The sequence below is a fragment of the Camelina sativa genome, chromosome 3 (assembly GCF_030686135.1).
Source record: "Camelina sativa cultivar CO46 ecotype springtype chromosome 3, ASM3068613v1".
NCBI lineage: Eukaryota > Viridiplantae > Streptophyta > Magnoliopsida > Brassicales > Brassicaceae > Camelina > Camelina sativa.
This window is the reverse complement of record NC_141882.1, coordinates 6,337,147-6,358,328: the sequence shown is the minus strand read 5'-3', so window position 1 is coordinate 6,358,328 and position 21,182 is coordinate 6,337,147. Positions and strand designations below refer to the sequence as shown.

Below are 21,182 nucleotides of genomic sequence, written 5' to 3'. Positions count from 1 at the left end.
CTTAATTTACTCGTTAATTACTTTTTTGTTTGGAACAAAGTTCACTTTCAGTGTTCACTAAAATTACAGAGAAGATGATATTATTGAATATTGAAGTTGAAAACTTTATTACTTTCGTATTGGTATCAAGAGAAGAACAACAACGGAAAAAAAAAAAGCATATGACTAAATGATTAAATTTCCAGTCTTTCTCACACTAACAAAATCTTACTCCGACCAAAACGCTAAAAACCATCACGCAAACAATCCCAAACAAAAAAAAACTTTATCCGTCATCATCTAATTGTTGGTTGGAGTAGATTTCTCCGATAGTTGGCTCGCAGATTCTCCTGGTGGTGCATCCTCCTTAGACACGACAGGAATCTTGACTGATGAAGCTCTCTCCAATTCCTGCTCGAGTTCTTCTTCAGACATGAGAGTGTTGAACTGTCCTTCCAGCGACTTAGCAGCAGCTAACCACGCAGTGACTATACCGAGCAGGATGATTCCAAGGTAAGGCGTGGAGTTGGCGAGTGAGCCGAATGTAAGGATCATGAACTGCTGGATTAGAGCACCGCCTGATTTCCCCAATGGGTTGCAGACTACATCAATTGCAGCTTTGCCTTTAACCTGCAAAACAAATGGCACATACCGCAACCCGTAAAGATCTAAGATCGAGATAATGCAACTACGTTTTTGAAGAGAAAAAGTAAGAAACCTTGGTGTCCTCATCCAATGGGATATAAGCCATTTCTTTGCAAGGATCAAACAAGCTGTACTTGGCGCTCTTGCTGAAGATATTCTGGAGGGCACCAACGTACACAGCTGCGAGTAGCGGTGTCATACCAAGCTTGGCAACCAGTGGTGCAAATGGGCCACCAAACAGTATTAGAGAGAAGAAGGCAACGCCGGTCAATAGCAGAACGGTTGGCGTGATCTTTGCAGCTACTCCCCAACCATACTTCTTAAACACATATTGGCTGAGAAGCATCATTGTGAATGTTGCAATACCCGTGCAGGTTGAGAAGTCTCCCATAAATGCTGAGTACTCGTTCGGGCTAGGGAACTGCATAGAAAGAAAGGATTTTTTAGGTTCTTAGACGACAGTGTAGTAGTACTAGTGGTAAATAGTAACTTATCCATGAGGATTTTGTTAACCTGAGCTTTAAGCTTTGATTTCCATGTGACTTCAACAAGGTTGATACTAATTCCATATGCAACCACCAAAGTAGCAAGATCCCTAATGTATGGTGATGACACCAAGAACTTCAAGCTCTCCATTGTTCCCATTTGTGGTTTGACCTGTAACAAATCAGAAAAAGCCAGATAAGCTGCGGATTTAGTTACATAGAAAGACCATTAGTATTTTCATATTTTGTATGTTTAACCATATTCTTACCTTCTTCTTCTTGCTACGGGTTGGGAGAGGCACATATCTATTCACCCACCAGTAGAGGAAACAGATGGCAAGTCCCATTCCCACGACAATACTCATCATAGCTTTTAATGATACAGCCCAGCCATCAACTCCAGGGCCAAGATTCTTTCTCATATTAGAGAAATATTTCACAGTTCTTCCTGAGAAAATAAGTGCAACATTTGCTCCTAGTCCAAACAAAGGATAGAACTTTTTGGCTTCGTCAACAGTTGTAATCTGCCACCAAAAGATTGCATGCCAGTTAATTCACAAACAGCATAGATATTGACTCAAAAGGGTTCCAAATCTTCAAAGGCTACCAACTTAAAAACCCATAAATAAGACTATAACTAGCAGTAGCAGAAAAAAAAAAAAAGAAGAGTGTAATCTCACCTGATTGGCAAATCCCCAGAAGAGAACTGAAACCACAACACTACCCCAAAGCTCAGCCATGACATAGAACAAACAGAAACTCCAAATCCGCATGATTGCGAGAGGACCCATGAATCTGGGGCCGAGTGTCGCAAGGAGCTTATCAGCAAGAGCTTCAGGGTGAATCAAGTTGCTGAGAGGGTACATCACAAAACCAAAGGCTCCAAAGTAGACAATAAAAGGAACAATAACAGTGTAAAAGAGAGCCTTTTTAGAGAGAACATTGGAGAGTTTGGTGTAAAGCAACATAAAACCAATAGCCATAGGAAGATTCACCCATGTCTTCAAAAAAGGTATAATCTCAGCAGAGCTTCCTTTAGCCGTCACCACCAAAACATCCTTGGTGTCCCTAAGGATTGTGTAATTGAAAAGAATGCAAAAGAACATAAGCCCTAAAGGAACAATCTTCTTCAGAGTCGTGACCTCCACACCAAAAATCTTAGGCGAGACCGCCGCCATGGCCGCCGTGTCACCTTCGTCGAACATATTTCCGTCTCCGGCGGCCGCAGCCTCCGCCTTGCAGATGAATCCTCTGCTTCTCTCCTTGTGGGAAACCGAAATCCCAAGCGGAATTGACTGAAAGGCTCGAGATTTGGTGTGCCCATTAGAGGATAAGGACAAGGCAGGTAAGTTTGTGGTGAAAAGTCTTTGCTTTAAGGCAAAGGCAAGAGAAGGTTGGAGAAGGCGTCTAGACCCGATGGGTTTAGCGGGTAAAGAGAGAAGTCCTCTGGTTTGAATCAGACCTTCCATCTCTCTATCTCTCTATCTCTCTTAAACCCAGAGAGCAAAGGGGGATATAGGAGGAAGGAGGAGATAGAGAGACGATAAGGTGACGACTCTCTCTGAGGGAGCTGAGGAAAGACGAGAGTTGTTTATTTAGACAGTGGCAGTGAAATAATATCTGATTTTGGACCCGAAAACAAACCCTAACGGGGGTTCTAATTACCGTCTAAATGTTGTAATTAGTCAAGGAGATGACGTGGTCTGAATATTTTCGTAAGATTTTTGTAATGACGTGCTTACTTCACATATTTCGTCAAACGAATAACAATTAATTAAAGAGGATTAGAACTCGTGCATTGTGGTACTTTGATATATATAAAAATTCTGCAACTTGTGTACCAATCGTATTGTTTATTGAGCAAAAAGAGGCGTGAATTTTTCCACCAAAGACAACGACTTTTATACATAATGGCATGCAATGATGCATCATTCTCTAACTTTTAATTGATAGAAAAGACAAATTGATGGGTAGTTGATAGTATATTTCTTAATCTTAACTAGTACTATACAGTTTAATTTTTAGCAAAAGTAGTAGTAGTAAGAAGATTGGTTATTAGTAAACATGAGTCCAACTCAAAACCAATTGGGTTAGAGTTAGACCCATGTTTACTAATATGATATCAGAGTCTATAGTAAATTTCTCTTGATTGTGGGTTTACCCGTGGATGTACAATCCCACAAACTTTACTTTTTAGATGTCCAGCCTTGAGCATGAGGGGAATATATTAAGATATCCCACATCGAGAGAATAGAGATTTATGGGGCAATATATATAATAGATGAGTCTTTACACTCATTGCCAATTGGTTTGGATGTTTACTAATATTGGTACTAGTAAACTCAGCTAAGGAAACAAAGAGAGATCTTAAAAAAGAGCAAATCTCGATAAGTTTATACTTTTGATGAAAACGAGGTGACGGGCTTTGGTTTACGTGTACCAACTTGGGAAATGGCTCCAATGAGGTGCTGTTGGGACTGTGAAGATCCCCTTGATCCTTTCCTTCAATTGAACAAGAATCCAAAGGAAAACCAAATGGGGCTCACAGTCACTTTGATGAATTGCGTCTTATAAAGCTCCACGTCTCATCAAATATCAGCAATGTCAGACTTTAAAAAAATACAGGTCCTAGGGGAGACAATGCAAAGCCCAGCCTCCTTCGTAAATTTTTACAACACAATGGGCTTTCTCTTTTAAACCCAGTATGAAGCCCATTAATACTAGTATATTTTGTTCCATTTTTTTGTTTTTTCTTTTTCTTTTTTAAGATTAAAATAACAATCAAAAACTATGTTTGGCGCAATCATCCATTTTCAAACAGATTCATTAAAACGTTATACATAATATACGTTCAATTACCATAAAGTTATTTTTTTTTTGCTTTCGTTTGTCGTTGTTGGGTCCGTGAGTCCCTCTATAAACGGAAATTTTTAAAAATAAACGAAAATTTGTAAAATTGGGTGTGTTTTTTTTTTTGTTTTTTTGGTGTAGCTAGGCTTGTGCCGGGTGATCACGTGGCCCAAATTAGCCCCAATAAATAATAGAGAAAAAACAATTATTTCTCAAAAAACAAAACAATCTTAAAACCGTCCGATTAACATTGTATTTTCTTCTTACTAAAAGAGTATTTTTTTTATAATAAAAAAAAATTATATTTCAGTTCTAACGATGGTCGTGAAAACATGTCACCGTACTACAGATTCTGGTTTTGGTGCGCTGTAGTTATCACAATAATTAAAATATATGTAAAATTTTGTTGTGCCCTTTCTACTATATTTTCTCTATAACACAAAATGGCCTAGTTTTCCTCTGTTCACTCACTACGTCCTAAATGGAAATCGATTGTCAAAAAATAAAAATGGAAATCTTAATAAATGTAACCTGTCTTTTTCGTCGACTAATCTATATCCGTCTTATAATAGGAAAATCATCCGACCAAAATAATAATAATAATAATAGGTCACAAAAATACATATAGTTTTCGCATCTTTGCGGGGTACTGTATATCGTTTTATTACCAGTTTAACTAGACCTACGAAGAGTAAAGTTAGGTGAAAGTGTCGTTAATGACACACACAACAAATAACGAAATTATTTAAGCTGTAGTATTCCATGCTAAAAATTAAAATAAAGTGGGAAAACTCTTTCGGCTACAGAGCACAAAAAAAAATCAGTTAATGTTTTCGAATATAAAGCAGTGTTTATTACACTTTTAAAAGGGGATAAGAGAGAATTATCCAATTATAAAATTTGATAGGAGTACATGATTTGATCGTATTATTAGTTGTCAAAGTTTTTTTATTTTTTATTATAATATATTCTGTTTCGCTGTTTTGTTGTTTCTTTAAATACAATAATCACTAGAGAGAGCTATTCAAAAGACTGAACAAATTTAAAATGCATGTTTAATTGATTAATTATTTTTAAGTCAACTAATACTAATTATTAAAAACACTGCAAAGTACTACTACTACTTAACAAAAAGAATAAAATAAACAACACGACGTGCAATATTAATGTTATTTAAATAATTAAAAAAAAAGAATGGTTGAAGAAAAAGAAAGAAGAAGAAGAAGAAGAACAGAAGAAAAGGGAGGTTTTTAAGTTTTCTGGAAAGAAGAAAGAAACCAAAAAGTTTTTTTTTTTTTTTTTTTTTATAATCAGAATCGTAGCAATGGCGTCACTTTCTGAGTTTTGAATCCTCTATTTTTTACTTTTGTTTTGGGTTGGTGAAAAGACAAAAGTAGTAATTTTTATCGTCCTTGTCGCCCAGCCGCCGATCTGTTGCTGAGAGATGGCTAAATCGTTACTTTCATCTCGAATTTACAAGGATTCGTTTGATTGCTGGTCGTTCCTGTTTCTTCTATCTAGGGTTTCAACTCCGACGACATAGAGAAAAGGATCTGTTTTTTTTTGTTTGTTTCATCTTAATCCCTTTTTTTGGTGAGGTGGAGGAGGAGGAGTTAGAGCCGTCCGGTTGGGGTTTGACCGATTTGAAGCTGAGCTGAGAGAGACCAATATGGCAAAAAGTTGGTTTTTGATGGAGAAGGCGAGAAGATGTTTGAGGACTGTGTTCTTCATGGTTACCATGCTCGCTTCGCTGCTTGTTTCTTCCTTGCCATTGTTAGTAGCTATAGGTGATGTTTTGGTTCCGAGTTTCTTGTTGTCGAGCTTTACTTGCTTGACGTGCTACGGCGCTAAAGAGCATCTCAGTCGATACGGGTTCAGGACATCTTTAACTGATATTCCTCTCGTTTCCCTTGTCAGATCTTTCCTTGTCATCTGTAAGGACTTATCTTTTGCTCAACCTCTATGTGTTATATTATTAGCTCTTATTATAGATGGCAACAGTATGATTGATTGATGATCAAGTCTGCTCTTTTAATGATCATTACTTGTTCATTTTCGTGAACAGCTGTCTATTTACTCTCGGACGTTCCTGCTCTCTCGCATGGTCCTTACCTCGGAACTGTATCTCTATGTTCTCTAGTGTCGATTCTTCTTCTTTTAGTTAAAGCTTGCCTTTTCACTGTACATTCTCAACTCAACACCGAAGTCTCGTTCTCTCCATCTAGGCAACGGCTCCACTTGAAGAAATCGTGGGGTATGCCGGTTCTGTTCCTCTCATCTGTGGTTTTTGCCCTTGGCCATACAGTTGTTGCCTACAGGACAAGTTGCAGAGCTAGGAGGAAAATTTTGTACCACAGAGTTGACCCTGAAGCTGTGAGTTTTTGTTCTTCCCTCCACATGAATCTCGTAATTACTAGTCATTTGCTTTGTTTTTTTTTGGTTTGAATGAAAGTGTGTGTGACAGGTTCTATCATGCAAAAGCATCTTCTTTGGCCATCAGAAAGTCCCACGGTCTCCCACTCCGGTGGTTGGCAAGGCCTCCAAATTTGATGGAGAAGCAAGGCGAAAGCCTCTGTCCCACGATGAAGGAGAGCTTCCACTGAGGTTGCTTGCTGACGTTGACAGTTTATTTACTACCATCCGAGGACTCGCTGTGCATTACAAGCTTTGTGCACCTGGTTCACCTCGGCAGTCTATCTCCTCAAATGTTCTTGAAGCCAATACTAGTTACAACACGCCGGAGACAATGGCAGGGAGCTTGAAGTTTGACAGGAAAGTGTTAAGCATGGTCACGAAAAGCCAGCATCATCATCTCCACAGGAGCTACAGCAGTATGTTTAACAACCCTTCCTTGCACGACCCTCTTCTTGATGGTTCTCCTACTTCTCCTCTTCTTTTCAAAGAAATCCCGGAAGGAACAGGCCAAGAGGATGACATGAATATGTTCAATTTTGGGGTTGAGAAGCAAGACTTTGGTGAAAGTGGTCAGTTTGGTGTCGTCCTCGTTCATGGATTTGGGGGAGGAGTGTTTTCTTGGAGGCATGTGATGGGTTCACTGGCTCATCAGCTTGGCTGTGTTGTCACTGCATTTGATAGGCCAGGTTGGGGATTAACAGCCAGACCACATAAGAATGATTTGGAAGAAAGACAACTGATCAATCCTTACACACTCGAAAATCAGGTATTTGTCTCCTAATATAGTATTGAAACTATAGAATCTGTGTTTTCTCATACTTCATCTTTGAAATAAATCAAATCGTATTAATAATCTCTGGATTTTCCAGGTAGAGATGCTTATTGCTTTCTGTTATGAGATGGGGTTCTCTTCAGTTGTATTTGTTGGTCATGATGATGGAGGTCTGCTTGCTCTTAAAGCTGCACAGAGATTGATAGCAACAAACGATCCCATCAAAGTGAGTATACTTGTAATCATATGTATGGTTTCCAGGCTTCTCTCTTTTCCTTATTAATCCTTGTTGGTACTAATAATTTTAGGTTGTGGTCAAAGGGGTGGTCTTGCTTAATGCTAGCTTGTCAAGGGAAGTAGTTCCAGCTTTTGCAAGAATACTTCTGCACACGTCATTAGGGAAGAAGCACCTCGTTCGCCCTCTTTTACGCACTGAGATAGCTCAGGTGGTGAATCGTCGCGCTTGGTATGATCCTACAAAGATGACTACAGACGTCCTAAGGCTATACAAGGTACACTCTCTCCTTCATTAATCATTGTTGTACCTCATACATGTCTACAAAAATTGCAAATTTATGGAACGTACAGTGTATCAAGTAATGTGTTTTTCCTCTTGTCAGGCCCCACTACACGTAGAAGGCTGGGATGAGGCACTACATGAGATAGGTAGACTCTCATCTGAGATGGTGCTTGCACCTCAAAATGCAGCTTCGCTTCTGAAGGCTGTGGAAAACCTGCCAGTGTTAGTCATTGCTGGAGCCGAAGACGCCCTTGTGCCATTGAAGTCTTCCCAAGCAATGGCTTTTAAACTCCTAAACTCTGTAAGTCCCTCTTTCATACTCAAGCTCTTGTCTCAGCTACGGTTTGTTTTCATGTCAAAATAGGTACTGACTTTGATTGGTGTCAACGACAGAGACTAGTAGCAATCTCAGGATGTGGGCATCTACCACACGAGGAGTGTCCCAAAGCGCTTCTTGCAGCCATGTCCCCGTTCATCACTAGACTTGTACTTAGGCCAGATCCCCAGAGTATATAGCTAGATCACTTATTTTCTTTGTCGTGATCTTCGCTTACAATCGATTAGTGTAGCCCAAAAATTTGAGGCCCTGTTAGGTAGATTCATTAAAAGAGTGTTGTAACCTTTCCTTATTCTTCTCTGTTTTCTAAGATATGAGGGTATCTTTCTTCCTTTATAAAACACTTGAAGATGAGAGTGGCACAGAATCGTGCAAGTCTCTGTAAATTTATCCGGTTTGGAATACAAAGTATTTTACTTTTTCGTTTGTAGTCACAAGTGTCATTATGTTAAACGGCAAGAACCGGACTAAATAAAAACCATACTAACCGGCATAGTAGCAATCTGTTTATATATCAAGACTCAGGAGGTTTCATTTAAATTAAGCTACTGAAGTTTCCACCAACATAGATATAGCTAATCAATCAAACCAAAGATTCACAGGGCGGATGATGTTGTAGCTGCAGTGCAACTCAATCTAGGAGATCAGAGAGAGGAGTCTTCTTGAAGGGATCGGCTTTAGCGAGCAGAGCAATTAAACCTTTGTTGGGGTAAATGTTATCAGCTTTCATTCTATCATACATTCCGTAAGCTGGAGCTTTGGCATTGACATAAGCCTGAATAAGGGATTGGTACGTCCTGAAGCGAGATTGATAGCCAACTTGCTTCATCGACTGGAAGATTTTTTCTGTGTTGTGAACATCACCCCTTTTCACATACTCGTCCATCACGTGCATGAAGGAGCTCATCAATGGTTTTATCTTTTTCGAATGTGTTGCCTTGTTCAGTGAAGACTCAGCCTTTTCTACCTCCCCAGCTTCCACATAGAGCTTGATCACTGCGTCCCATGTTAAGGCCCCAATATTGCACCCACTGTCTGACATCTGCTTAACAAGATCCTTACCCTTTGAGACCATCTTGTGATCAACGTAAACCTTCAAGAGGACGGAGTAAACATTAGAAGAAACTCTATGGCCCATCTTCAATATCTTCTCAAAAACCGCCTCCGCTTCTTTGACTTTATCGATCTTTCCAAAAGCCAAAATCGCAGCAAGGGACTCCTGGTAACGGGGTTTCTCTTCACAGATCTTCCAAATTCTGGCCACCTCATCCGCCCTCTGGAGAGAGCCATAGATGGAAAGCAAATCCTTGCACACATAACGATTTTCCTCCAAGCTTTCAGCATTTTCATCCGCCCTCTGATGCATAGTTTCTTGCAATGATAGATTGTGCACGAAGGTCAAGCTCAACACCTTCACTTTTCATTGTCTCCACAATTTGTTCCATACCAGTTATGTTATTTGAGGTATCAATAAGGATTTTGTATGTGTTAAGACTCGGCTTCAGATTTTCCTTTTCCATCAGCAATATCATATCGGCTATTTTCTTCTTGTTGACCCTCTTGTAAAGAATAAGCATCTGATCACAAGCAAATGTTGACAGAGGGAATCCCAAGTCCTTCATTTTGCTGAAAACTTCTTCTGCTTTCTTCACATTGCTTGTCGCTGCATAATTTGCCAGGAGGGTACGGTAGACCAATTCCTCTCTAAAAGATTCCGGGATTCTTTTGATATAGACTTCTCCCTTGTACAGGCCACGTACCTTGGATCAAATCAAGCCGAGAAGCATAATCTCTCTCCTCCAATTCAAACTGCTTATTTTCGTCCAACCATTCTGTCATCTATACAAAACAACAAGACAACGCAAAAAACGAAAGTAAGCACTTAGAAAACATAAAGAAGACAAAATCAAAAGGGATTACTGAGAACCGAGCTAGTTTTCTTTGATTTCTAATAAATTGATCAGTCAGCTCGTGTTGAAACAAAAAGTATATGCGTACCTGCCAGGCTCTCCCATACATGCGACGGAGTTGTAACATCGCATTTGCAAACTCTGTGCGGTTAATCTCCTTTCCTTCTTCAACCCATTTATCAAGTGCACTCCCTACAGCCACTCCTGAGACAGAAACAATGGCCTTAAACAGTTGGGATGATCTCTTGCCTACCACTATTTTACCAGCCTCGGAGTCAGGGACGAGTAGTTCCAGTTCTGATCCTTCAATGAAGGCATCACCAGAAAAATCCCCCTCATCTTCAGTATCACCACTAGTCTGGTTAGGAGTTTCAAGGTCATCTTCCTCTCCGGCAGTTTTAGCGCCAGCGTCTGAAGAAAGTGAACGTCTTCCCATAGAAGAATTACAAGAGAACTCGTAAAATCTAGGGAAAGCTTCGCTTTTATCATGTACCAAAGCGTTTGGTTCAAAGCAACGCTCTTTTCTCCCAATGGTACATCTAGCTTAGAGTACACAGCATTGTAAGCTCCAAGTCGGAGACTTGGACTTCTGAAATAATAGAAAGCAGCTCAATTAACATAAACTTTGTATACCACCACTCGTAACAGACAAGAAGAAGCATTTTATGGCGCGTCTGAAGCCTATAATTCATCTTCATCTATCTAAAGGAACTTGTATAATCCTATTTCGGGTAAGAGAAGACAAATGAAATAGTAACTTCAGAAGAAGGATCCTAAATAGTCTAAAGAAGAAATTAATGCAACTATAATGGAGGAAGCTAACCTCCGTAAAACCTTGGAAAGAGCGAACATGTTCTCTCACCGGCACTGATCTGTTTTGTAAAACATACAGACAAAACAAAATCAGAAAGGAAAGAAAAAAAAGAACCCATTTTTGCAAGGTCGGATTTTGAACAAATGCCAAGCATTTCACTCGCAAAGATCAGACCCAGCAAGCAAATAATTGGAATTATGAAGTATTTACATAAAAGTAACAGATGCTTACAGAGTGAAACTGGAGAGCAAGCGAAGTGAGCACGAAATGGAGCAAAGAGCTGAAATGAAGGGTTTAGGGTTTTTACTGCGGTGTTCTTTCAGATGTTGTTTGTTTGCTTCATATTTGGGCCTCCCTTTTAGTTTCAACTGGGCTGTATAAAAACCACTTTGAAAAATTGCAGCCTTTCTGTGATTTGACCAAGTTGCATATCTGAAAGACTAATTTTTTCTTTTTCTTTTTGAGAAATGGTACAAGTTTCTTGTCAAAATTTCGATTAGATTCACTATCCACTCAAATAGAGTTGAAGATTATGTTCGTTTTATTGTGTCTTACAAACTTTTAAAAGGCAAAACCATCAGTCACATCTTTTAGTCATGCAAAACCAACTATGAATCTATGTGGGATTAGCTAACGATGTTTTCATTTCGCTTCTACGGTTTTCTCACTGATACGCAGGCTTTCAGCTTTACGCACAACCTCCTCTGCTACAAGCTTAACGTGACCACTCGAATTGCTCTCCTCATGGTTCACCGAACCCACCACCCATATTCTGACCGTCCCATCTTCTGAGCCTGACGTGTATGACTCCCCTCCTGGCGCATACCTCACGCAGTGGACTGGTCCGTGGTGACCCTTGTTACACCCTGCATTCACCGCATTGGCTTTAAAGGGATACACACAGATTCCTAAAAATGACGCCCAACTATTAATTTCAAGAAACTTACCAATCTCTTCTCCAGTCTGGAAATCAAACCTATGCACCCACATATCTTCTCCTCCAGCAATGAAAGTGTTTCCGTGTTTTGGTTCCAAGGATGCCGATTCAACGTTGCAAGGCATGTCATAGCTCTTCAGCAATCCAAAACTAGGAGAGCATGAGAAAAGCTTTAACATCAAAGGAGACAATGAAAAACAATAAAACTGTAACAGAGGCTGCATTATATACATCTGAAACTTACTTATTGGCATCCCAGAATTTAACACTAGATCCATCAGCAGTAGTTATATATCGCCCATCCTGACTTACTTCAGCGCTAGTAACTGGGAACTTTGTTTCTAATGTTTGAACAATCTTGTCACTTCTTATGTCCCATAACCTACAGAAGGCATATAACAAAAGGACAATGAAACCAGGAATACTAAAGGACTGAGTCTAAACCCAGGGATGATATGATGACATACCTAATGTCACCGGTATCTGTGCAAGAGCTTAAGATAGTATTATCACTATGAAGCCATTCAACGGTTCTGATTAAACCAGGGGAATTTCCAATTTCTTTTGGTGGTGCGTCTGGCCGATTCAAATCAAATATCCGAACAATTTTCTCCATTCCACCAGTGAGTAAAAGGTGAGTGTCCTAGAATGTAATGTAATTAGTTGTGCATTTATAATATATAACACAATAGAACACACAAATTACACGAACGATTCCAGACCATCAAATCCTACATCCCACCATTGTAAGTAGAAAACTTGGCAAAGTGATCAAATAACTCTTTGTTTGGAAAAGAAACTAAGCATCATACCTCTGAAAAGGCACATGCACGGACAATGTGCTTGTGTTCAAAGGAGTGTAATTCATCTCCTGTCAATGCATTCCATATCTTCCTGAAATGTGTTACAGTTACAAAGAAACAGTCTTAATCCCCGGAAAGTTACTAATAATGCCCATTAATGCACCTAATCATTGTCTCTGGAAACATAATCCCTCATAAATATATCTGTAAGCATTAAAAAAAAAGAAGAACATACGCAGTGAAATCTGCAGAAGCTGAGGCAGCACGCATAGCATTCTTATCAAGGCTGCAACTCCAAACTGCTCCCTTATGTCCTTCAAAAGTCCCTATCCAGTCACCAGTCTCCCCATTCCTCAGCATCGGGTTCGAATCTGAATATCCAAAAAGTCAGAAGACGACTCAGCTAGAGTTACAACCTAATTTCTCCATTAAATCAGCCAAAACAGAAGATAAATAACAAGAAGATGCCAATTCAATTCTTCTATGCAGATCATATATTCATAATCCAAGATAGCCGCAGTTACATATAAAGATGATAGATTTATAAATACAAATCGATCAAGACTTGAATCATCGATATGAAAAGATCATACCTTTGCTTGCGCTAATGAGAAAGAACCCATCTGGAGTCACCGGACTATAAGCCACATCGACGACGGGACGAGAATGCCCGTGGCACACTAACGGAGCACCCATCTTCTCTTTGTGTATATTCACTAACAAACCAACAAAAACTAATCAATCAGACGAGTTGCTCGTTTAGTCGATCTCCGCTTAAGAAATCTAAAATCGAAAGCATTACCAGATTATTATGAAAACGTTTTCGATTCGCGACAAGATTGTGTTATATGAGTGGATTGATCGGTACAAATGTATGACTATGATATGCCAGAGAAATCCTCTTGAAGAGGATCGCACTTATCAAAAAAAAAAAAAAATTAAAAATTTGGAACGAGTAAAGTGAGAGAAGAAGGAATGATAAAAGGAGTTTATTTTTTTTTCTTTGGCCTTAAGCAGCCGAGAAGAACTCGCGGAGACGACGATGGTAGTTACGCTCTGTAATTAGAAAGAAATAAACCTTTCGAATTTTACGAGTAAAGGCTTATATTTAGTATTATTTATGATATGTCCCCATAACGTTGAACTTATTACTTAACCAACTGAGATTTTAATATAGTTATTCAATTCCCCCCCAGGATTGAAGAGTTTTTTTTTGTGCGAGAGCTTCAACGGTTCAACCTAACTCATAATTTTTATTCCTTTTTCTTTATTGTATCAATTATCAACCATTCTTGGTAAAAGACATTTCTATACTTTGAGATTGACAAATACACGTATTTTTTGTCCGTCCGATAAATACACTATGAAGAAACTAATATTTGTATATGATCCGGGTAACGTATAAAATATGATTATGATGTTTGAGTGTTTGACTCAATGATTCATCTATACTAGTATAAAAAAATACTAGTCGAAACTCATGGTACGGCGTTTAGAATCTCGTGTCCTTTTCAAAGCTAGATTTATTTTGTTTTTTTTTTCTTCAAGATGGTAGTATGATTTAGATCATACCACTTAATTATTTCATTATTCAATTCTTATAGTTCCTAGAAATACGGGAGAATGAAGTATTGCCCCCTGAAAACTATCATATCTAGCTAGATAGAGCATGAATTTTGACACCGATTTAGATATTTCCGAAAAAAAAGTTCGATTTCTATTACTCCCCGAAAAATTAGTTCTACACTTATAACTCCTCAAACCTGAGTTACATTGGTTTAGCTTGTGAACCTGAGATCAAACCACATACACTCAAAATTAAACCAATTAAAACCGGACCTAATAAAAAAAAATTATCTGATAAAAATTTTAAAATAAAAAGAAAAAGAAAAATTGTTCGTTCTCCTTCACGGCTTCACCCATCGCCAAACCTCCATAACTTATCTTAGTCATTGAAGCTTTAATGAAAATTGAATGGATCTTATTCTCAGACAGTATGGAGTTTCGGAGATTTGATTTCTCTTTGCTGAATTTTTTTTCCCAGGAATTTAAAATTTTCAGATCTCATGGTTGAATCCCATTGGAGTATTATCTTCTCTACCGTCTCTAATTCAAAAATCAGATACGGATTGGTGTTTGACTTCACTGATCGATTCTCTCTTTTATTCTATTTTTCTTCCTCTTTTGAAATGAGATTTATTTGGTGGTGAAGATTATAGCGAGAAAACTAATGTCTGATTTCCAATTTTTTTTATGAAGAACTAAAAAATCAGACAAAAAAACCTTTTAAAAACCCATTTATTTCTAATAAAAAGTCATCCCTTAGATCGTTTTCTCTCATCTTTGTGTGAGTTTCTTTTAGCCGATTTGGCTTTTGTTTTTTGCTTGTTTGTTTGTTTGTTTTGTTTCTCCTTTTACAGTGAGTAAATCTCTTCTGATTAAGAGGAGACAAACGCCAAGTGTTTGATTGGAATTTCCCAATTCATCGGTTGCTCGATTCCTTTCATGGAAGGAATAAATCCTTCATACCCCCTATTGGTGGCCGTTGTTGGCTTTGGATGAAGGTTTCTTTTCAGATCGCGAGTTGTGATGATGGGATCTCATCACTCGGCTCCTTCTTTATCATCTCCATCAATCTTCCCACCTTTCCAACTGAGTCAACTCGGTCCCGGTCCATGAGCACGTGGGGATATCAAAAATTAAATAGTGTGTGAAAAAAATAGTTAAGGCGATATAATATCGTCGAAAAAAAAGTGATATAATATCAAAAAAAATATATATTCGGTAAAATAGAGGTTTGGTTTGGTCTAATTGGATTTAGGTTCTTCATTAAACGGTTAAGTAAAGAGTAAACCAATAGAAACCGAAGACTAGGTGTAATTAGATCTCAAACTTTGAATTAGGGGAGATATAGGTATAGAACTATATTTTCAGGGGAAATAGAAATCGAATTTTCTTTTCGGGGATATCTAGATCGGGGTCAAAGTTCAGACTCTATCTAGCTAGATATGATAGTTTTTATGGAGAAATAACTCGTTTTCCCCTAGAAACACCAAATACTATCATCTACCTAGTATATAGCGTTTTCCGTTTAAAGAATGGTAAACTCTTACTCGGATACTAGAATTAGGTTCACAATTACATGCATGACTTGTTTCAATATAGTCCCTTTTTTATATTTTTTTTGATAAATTAAACTTATTTCAATATATTTGATTGGGGCATTTAATCAGAGGCTACCGAACGAACATTTGGGATGGAATTAATACATTATATATACACACACGCAATATGCCCAAATCGAAGATTCTGGCACAATAAGGGCATTTGCACGGGCAAAGTGCCACAGGCGTGGAGTGGAGTGATGATGCATATATAAATGTGCGCATTATTCATTACGTCAGCAATGAATTTTGGTATAAGTAAAATTTATCAAAATGTGTGTGCATTCCCATTTCTACACATAAACATCTCCAATTCATCACTCCAAGTCCAACCGCACGTAATTATATTTTCTTACGTACAAACTTATCACACATATGTTGTAGCATTTGATTTTTTTTTTTTTTTTTTAACTTGATATCGGTGGAGAATAATGAAAATTAACAATATGGAAAAAGATTACAATACAGTATCTAAAGATTTTTAAAACAAAAGAAGATTTGCTCGAGCGTTTTGGTATGTTTTTTTTAACATATGAAGACTAAGAAGAAGAATTTTAGGAAGCAATATAATACAAAAAAGGACACTACTTAATACTTATAAAAAAATAAAATTTATAGACAATAAATAAATAAATAAAAAGAGATCTAGAAGTGTCATATATATTTGTCACTGTCTCATGGAAAAGAACAGAGAGAGAGTGTGTTAAAGCGTCAAAATCACAGATGACAGAATCAACCACTCGCTTACATACACGTGTAAGTAGGCCCAACAAAAAATACGTGTATAAATGGGCCCTGTCTCTCTCTCTCTCTCTCTGTATATTTGCTACCGTTGTTGTTGTAAGCCTCGTCGTCTCTCTTTGACCTATATATCCATTAAACCCTATAAATCGCTACACAGTTGTTACTTCGGCTCCTCCTCCTCCAGTGATTCTCGTCTTTCTCTTTTGTCGCCGGTAGTTTGCTCCTCCTCCTCATGACTCCACATTCTGACTTATATTGCATGTTCATATATAAATAACCCCTTTTGTTTGATTTTTATGTCAATCCTTTCTTTGTCTGCTTTTTTTTTTTTTTTTGGTTAGATTTGTGAAAGAAATTGCAACTTGTAATAATTTCGATGTCAAACCTATATATGATTTATATTATCTATGAAGAAAAAGAGGAGATTCAAATTACGACGGATATTAAATAATGGAGTTGACTGGAAACGTTGGATTCTTTTTTTCTTGTTTTCTTTTAAATTTTTTTCTGGGTGCATATGCGATTTCAAAGTTCACTTTATGAGAGAGGAGACGAAGAGATTTAGATCTTTGTCATAGAAAGAAAATTTTCATTACTTTTTGCTTGTTTTGTGCGTTTGTGATGTTTCTCTAATTTGGTTTGGCACAGTGCGTTTTCCTTTACTTATTTAATGCATATGAAATTGACATCGCTACTTAGTAACAAAAGATAAAACAGCTCCGAAATTCTTCTTTAATAGTTGGTGGAAAAAGACAGGAATCGTCACAAATGTAGAAATATATATAAAATAAATAGTATTGATTTATATTAATGTAGTCAGCTAAAGAAATGCGAGAGTTAAAAGCCATTGCTAGATGTTATAGATGATATATAGCTTCTTCCTTTTGTAGGTTAGTTCATAATAAGAGTGGACCGTATCTGAACAGAGCGACAAGTTCCGGAGTGATTCAAAGATATGGAGAAAGGAAGAGCGGATAGCTCCAAGATGCTGTTTCGAGGTATTGTAGCAGATCTTAGAGGAAGAGCCTTGTGTTACAAGCAAGACTGGGTCGCTGGTCTTCGTTCTGGTTTTGGGTACTGATTTCACTCTTACTACACTAAGAATTAGATTACTTTTGAGTTTTTGACACCAAGAAAAAGAACACAACTGTGACTCTTTTTTTGTTTTGCAGGATTTTAGCACCGACGACATATATCTTTTTCGCCTCTGCCCTTCCGGTTATAGCCTTCGGGGAGCAGCTCAGCCGTGACACAGGTCTATTTCTTTGATTTTTTCATCTTTTCTTCAATTTCTATACGGCTTTATGTTCACGTTTATTTGGTGGAACTAATAGTCTTCAAGTTGCAAACGTTTGGTCTTCTATGGAGAGGTGTTTTAACTTTTGTATTTTCTGATTTCAAGAGGAAATCCAATTTTTTAATCTGTTTTGAATTATATTTTGAGGTGGTTATAGAAGGAGCGTTGAGCACAGTAGAGACATTAGCATCAACAGCGTTATGTGGAGTGATACACTCAATATTGGGAGGACAACCATTGTTGATACTTGGAGTTGCAGAACCAACTGTCTTAATGTACGTTTACTTGTACAACTTCGCTATTGGAAGACCAGAACTAGGAAAACAACTCTACTTAGCTTGGGCTGCTTGGTAATTTACTCCAACAACACTCTTCTCTTCTGTTTTTGTTTTTTTTTTTTGTTTTTAAGTTGTGGTTTTGCTTTATGGTTTATTGATTATTCAATTGAAGGGTATGTGTGTGGACGGCTCTGTTACTATTCCTAATGGCGATCCTCAATGCGGCTGATATCATTAACCGGTTTACAAGGATCGCTGGTGAGCTTTTTGGTATGTTGATCTCAGTTCTGTTCATCCAACAAGCCATTAAGGTATAAAAAGCTCACCTACCTCTGAGTTGTGATTTGTAAGTGTTGTGATTGGTAAGTCAAAGCTTATTTATATACTTATTTCAAATGAAAATTGGCAGGGAATGGTGAGTGAATTTGGGATGCCAAAAGATGAAGACCCAAAACTTGAAAAGTATCGTTTTGAGTGGCTCTATACAAATGGACTTCTCGGTATCATTTTCACTTTTGGCCTTCTCTACACCGCTTTGAAGAGCAGAAAAGCTAGGTCTTGGCGATACGGAAGTGGTAAGAGAGATTTATCTTTTCATGCTTTGGTGTTTATTTCTGTGTAAAACCATTGGTTGGCCTTAATAATGCTCTGTTTCTTGGAAAAAGGATGGATCAGAAGCTTCACTGCAGACTATGGAGTTCCTTTGATGGTTGTGGTTTGGACAGCATTGTCCTTCAGTACACCATCAAAACTCCTCTCTGGTGTCCCGAGAAGACTCTTTAGTCCTCTTCCATGGGACTCTGCTTCTTTATCACATTGGACTGTCATCAAGGTTACAACACAAACACACTACATTTAAGATCTTAATTTCATCATATGAGCCTCTTCTAAAGTTTCAATACTTGGATATGGTCTGTACAGGACATGGGGAAAGTCTCTCCGGGTTACATATTCGCGGCATTTATACCCGCATTGATGATCGCAGGGCTCTACTTCTTTGACCACAGTGTTGCCTCACAGCTCGCACAGCAGAAGGAGTTCAACCTCAAGAACCCTTCTGCGTATCATTACGACATTCTCTTGTTGGGGGTCATGGTATAATCATTCGAACTCCTTTATTTCTTTTTTCAAGCTCACCTTTCACAACATTGAATCTCTGGTTAAAATCTCGAAACTGTATGTTTTTTAGACGTTGATCTGTGGATTGCTCGGTCTGCCTCCTTCCAACGGAGTCCTCCCTCAATCTCCTATGCATACGAAAAGCCTTGCTGTTCTCAAACGACAGGTTTTATTCGATACATTGTTAATCAACACTCAATATTAAGAACGGTCCTCCTAAAGAATCTGTTTGGTTTCAGTTGATACGGAGGAAGATGGTAAAGACAGCCAAAGAAAGCATCAGGAAGAGAGAAACTTCAACCCAAGTGTACGAGAACATGCAAGAAGTCTTCATAGAAATGGACAAAAGCCCACTTGTAAGTTGCTGACTCTTAATCCAATGTTCCAATAAAAAAAACAAGATTCAGAACCATAATCTTTTGTTTTCTAAACACAGGCTCAGACAGACCCAACAGTGATAATTGAGCTGCAAGATCTTAAAGAAGCAGTAATGAAGTGCAATGAGAAAGAAGGAGAGAGGAAGGAGGATAGTGGTTTCGATCCAGAGAAGCACCTTGACGCTTGCTTGCCTGTTCGAGTCAACGAGCAGAGAGTGAGTAACCTTTTGCAGTCACTACTGGTGGCAGGTGCAGTGTTGGCAATGCCAGCCATCAAGCGCATACCGACCTCACTTCTATGGGGATATTTCGCTTACATGGCCATCGATAGTCTCCCGGGAAACCAGTTTTTCGAACGCACAATGCTTCTTTTTGTCCCAACAAGCCGGAGATTCAAGTATATGCTCTGAAAAATGCTCTGTTTCTTTTTTTGATTATTCAGATTTCTTAGAAAGAGCCGTTACGTGATTGTTGTTTTCAGGGTCTTGGAAGGAGCGCACGCGTCGTTCGTGGAGAAAGTTCCATACAAGTCAATGGCTACGTTCACATTGTTGCAGATAGTCTACTTTGGGCTATGCTACGGAGTGACGTGGATTCCCGTTGCTGGAATCATGTTCCCGGTTCCTTTCTTCCTCTTAATAGCCATCAGACAGTACATTCTCCCGAAGCTCTTTAACCCGGCCTATCTCCGAGAACTCGATGCTGCCGAGTACGAGGAAATCCCCGGCACTCCTAGAAACCATCTCGAACTGTCTTTCCGGGTGAGTCCATATCTCTATATTTATGTATTTACATTTTTTGGGGATTTAAAACATTTGAATATGTCGAACTAACCTTGTTTTACAGTCTAATGACTTTAAGGGAGGCGTACAAGAAGGCGATGCCGAGATTTTAGACGAGTTAACGACGAGCAGAGGCGAGCTCAAAGTTCGTACAGTCAGTCTTAACGAAGAAAAAGGCAACCAGGTTTTGTTATAGATTCTTGAAATGAATCTCAACTTTGTAAAAGATGATTCACATACTAATGATCTTAACTTTATAAAAAACCTGCAGATTTACCCCAATGAGAAAACAAAAGCAGGGGACGGGGACGTGAATACTACAAGAGAGTGAGTTTATCAACAAAAGGAACCAAAAAAAATCTTTCAAGTGATGATCACGAATTCACGATCATACGCAAAACTATGTAGTCTTTGTAGAACACAGATTATGTTTTGTATTTTTTTGGTTCTTGAACCCAAAGATGATGTATGTTTGTTCGAAATAGTCTTCTTAACAATGAAAGTCATATAAAGCATAACTTAACAATTTACCCCAAAAGCATAACTTAATACAGAGAGAATGTCATGGTTCTAACGGATATGCAACCTTCCAAGAAAATGTATGATAAAGAGCTTATTCATTGTGCTCAACTGCTCATGGCTCACCTTATTCTCTTTCTGAAACATTCACTTTAAGTTTTGTTTTGTGTAGAAGAAAAGAAAAGCATAACTTGTGTGTACATATATAATGTTCTTTCAAAATTCGCACTACTATTAAGTTGAACTTATATAAATATTTAATAGATGAGACTTAAGCACCAAGGATCCGTGGCGCAATGGTAGCGCGTCTGACTCCAGATCAGAAGGTTGCGTGTTCGATTCACGTCGGGTTCAAATCTCCCGAACTAAGATCCTTTATTTTTTTGATTTACATTTTTAGCCTCTTTATAAGTTCAAAATTCCAATTATGCCCAT

At 38.2% G+C, this 21,182-nt stretch overlaps 4 protein-coding genes, 1 non-coding gene and 1 pseudogene across 8 annotated transcripts; 3 read left to right on the top strand and 3 right to left on the bottom strand.

The window, feature by feature from the left end:
* Positions 1-83: 83 nt before the first annotated feature.
* LOC104774252 (ADP,ATP carrier protein 2, chloroplastic) lies at positions 84-3,024 on the bottom strand. Its single transcript, XM_087499849.1, has 5 exons — positions 1,790-3,024; positions 1,379-1,633; positions 1,138-1,281; positions 698-1,045; positions 84-609 (listed from the first exon to the last, which is right to left on the bottom strand). Exons 1-5 carry the CDS (start codon positions 2,576-2,578, stop codon positions 280-282), a joined length of 1,866 nt encoding a protein of 621 aa, XP_087355975.1. The 5' UTR covers positions 2,579-3,024; the 3' UTR covers positions 84-279.
* Positions 3,025-4,955: 1,931 nt separating this feature from the next.
* Positions 4,956-8,422, top strand: LOC104774234 (uncharacterized). Of its 2 annotated transcripts, none has more exons than XM_010498892.3 (7): positions 4,956-5,893; positions 6,025-6,332; positions 6,424-7,140; positions 7,244-7,372; positions 7,455-7,658; positions 7,767-7,967; positions 8,060-8,422. In XM_010498892.3, exons 1-7 carry the CDS (start codon positions 5,629-5,631, stop codon positions 8,180-8,182), a joined length of 1,947 nt encoding a protein of 648 aa, XP_010497194.2. In that variant the 5' UTR covers positions 4,956-5,628; the 3' UTR covers positions 8,183-8,422. The 2 variants fall into 2 exon arrangements, 1 of the variants encoding a protein (XP_010497194.2); XR_015589250.1 differs by having other exon boundaries at positions 5,103-5,893; positions 7,468-7,658.
* Positions 8,423-8,449: 27 nt separating this feature from the next.
* Positions 8,450-11,052, bottom strand: LOC104774242 (pentatricopeptide repeat-containing protein At1g15480, mitochondrial-like; annotated as a pseudogene). The gene is made up of 4 exons (XR_015589252.1): positions 10,959-11,052; positions 10,737-10,785; positions 10,002-10,502; positions 8,450-9,842 (listed from the first exon to the last, which is right to left on the bottom strand). The product of XR_015589252.1 is annotated as a pentatricopeptide repeat-containing protein At1g15480, mitochondrial-like (transcript).
* A 152-nt stretch (positions 11,053-11,204) lies between these two features.
* LOC104774226 (uncharacterized) lies at positions 11,205-13,550 on the bottom strand. The gene is made up of 8 exons (XM_087508530.1): positions 13,270-13,550; positions 13,061-13,183; positions 12,703-12,838; positions 12,477-12,558; positions 12,132-12,307; positions 11,909-12,046; positions 11,675-11,814; positions 11,205-11,593 (listed from the first exon to the last, which is right to left on the bottom strand). Exons 2-8 carry the CDS (start codon positions 13,161-13,163, stop codon positions 11,370-11,372), a joined length of 999 nt encoding a protein of 332 aa, XP_087364656.1. The 5' UTR covers positions 13,164-13,183; positions 13,270-13,550; the 3' UTR covers positions 11,205-11,369.
* A 2,770-nt stretch (positions 13,551-16,320) lies between these two features.
* LOC104774202 (boron transporter 4-like) lies at positions 16,321-20,756 on the top strand. 2 transcript variants are annotated; one of them, XM_087508528.1, is made up of 14 exons: positions 16,321-16,587; positions 17,266-17,449; positions 17,548-17,630; positions 17,830-18,022; positions 18,123-18,261; positions 18,360-18,525; positions 18,616-18,782; positions 18,872-19,045; positions 19,140-19,235; positions 19,309-19,425; positions 19,506-19,843; positions 19,928-20,207; positions 20,293-20,412; positions 20,500-20,756. In XM_087508528.1, exons 2-14 carry the CDS (start codon positions 17,331-17,333, stop codon positions 20,557-20,559), a joined length of 2,052 nt encoding a protein of 683 aa, XP_087364654.1. In that variant the 5' UTR covers positions 16,321-16,587; positions 17,266-17,330; the 3' UTR covers positions 20,560-20,756. The 2 variants fall into 2 exon arrangements, with proteins under 2 accessions (XP_087364654.1, XP_087364655.1); XM_087508529.1 differs by lacking the exons at positions 17,266-17,449; positions 17,548-17,630; positions 17,830-18,022; positions 18,123-18,261 and having other exon boundaries at positions 16,394-16,587.
* Positions 20,757-21,029: 273 nt separating this feature from the next.
* TRNAW-CCA (transfer RNA tryptophan (anticodon CCA)) lies at positions 21,030-21,101 on the top strand. Its single transcript has one exon. It is a non-coding gene; the product is annotated as a tRNA-Trp (tRNA).
* The last annotated feature ends 81 nt before the right edge of the window (positions 21,102-21,182 follow it).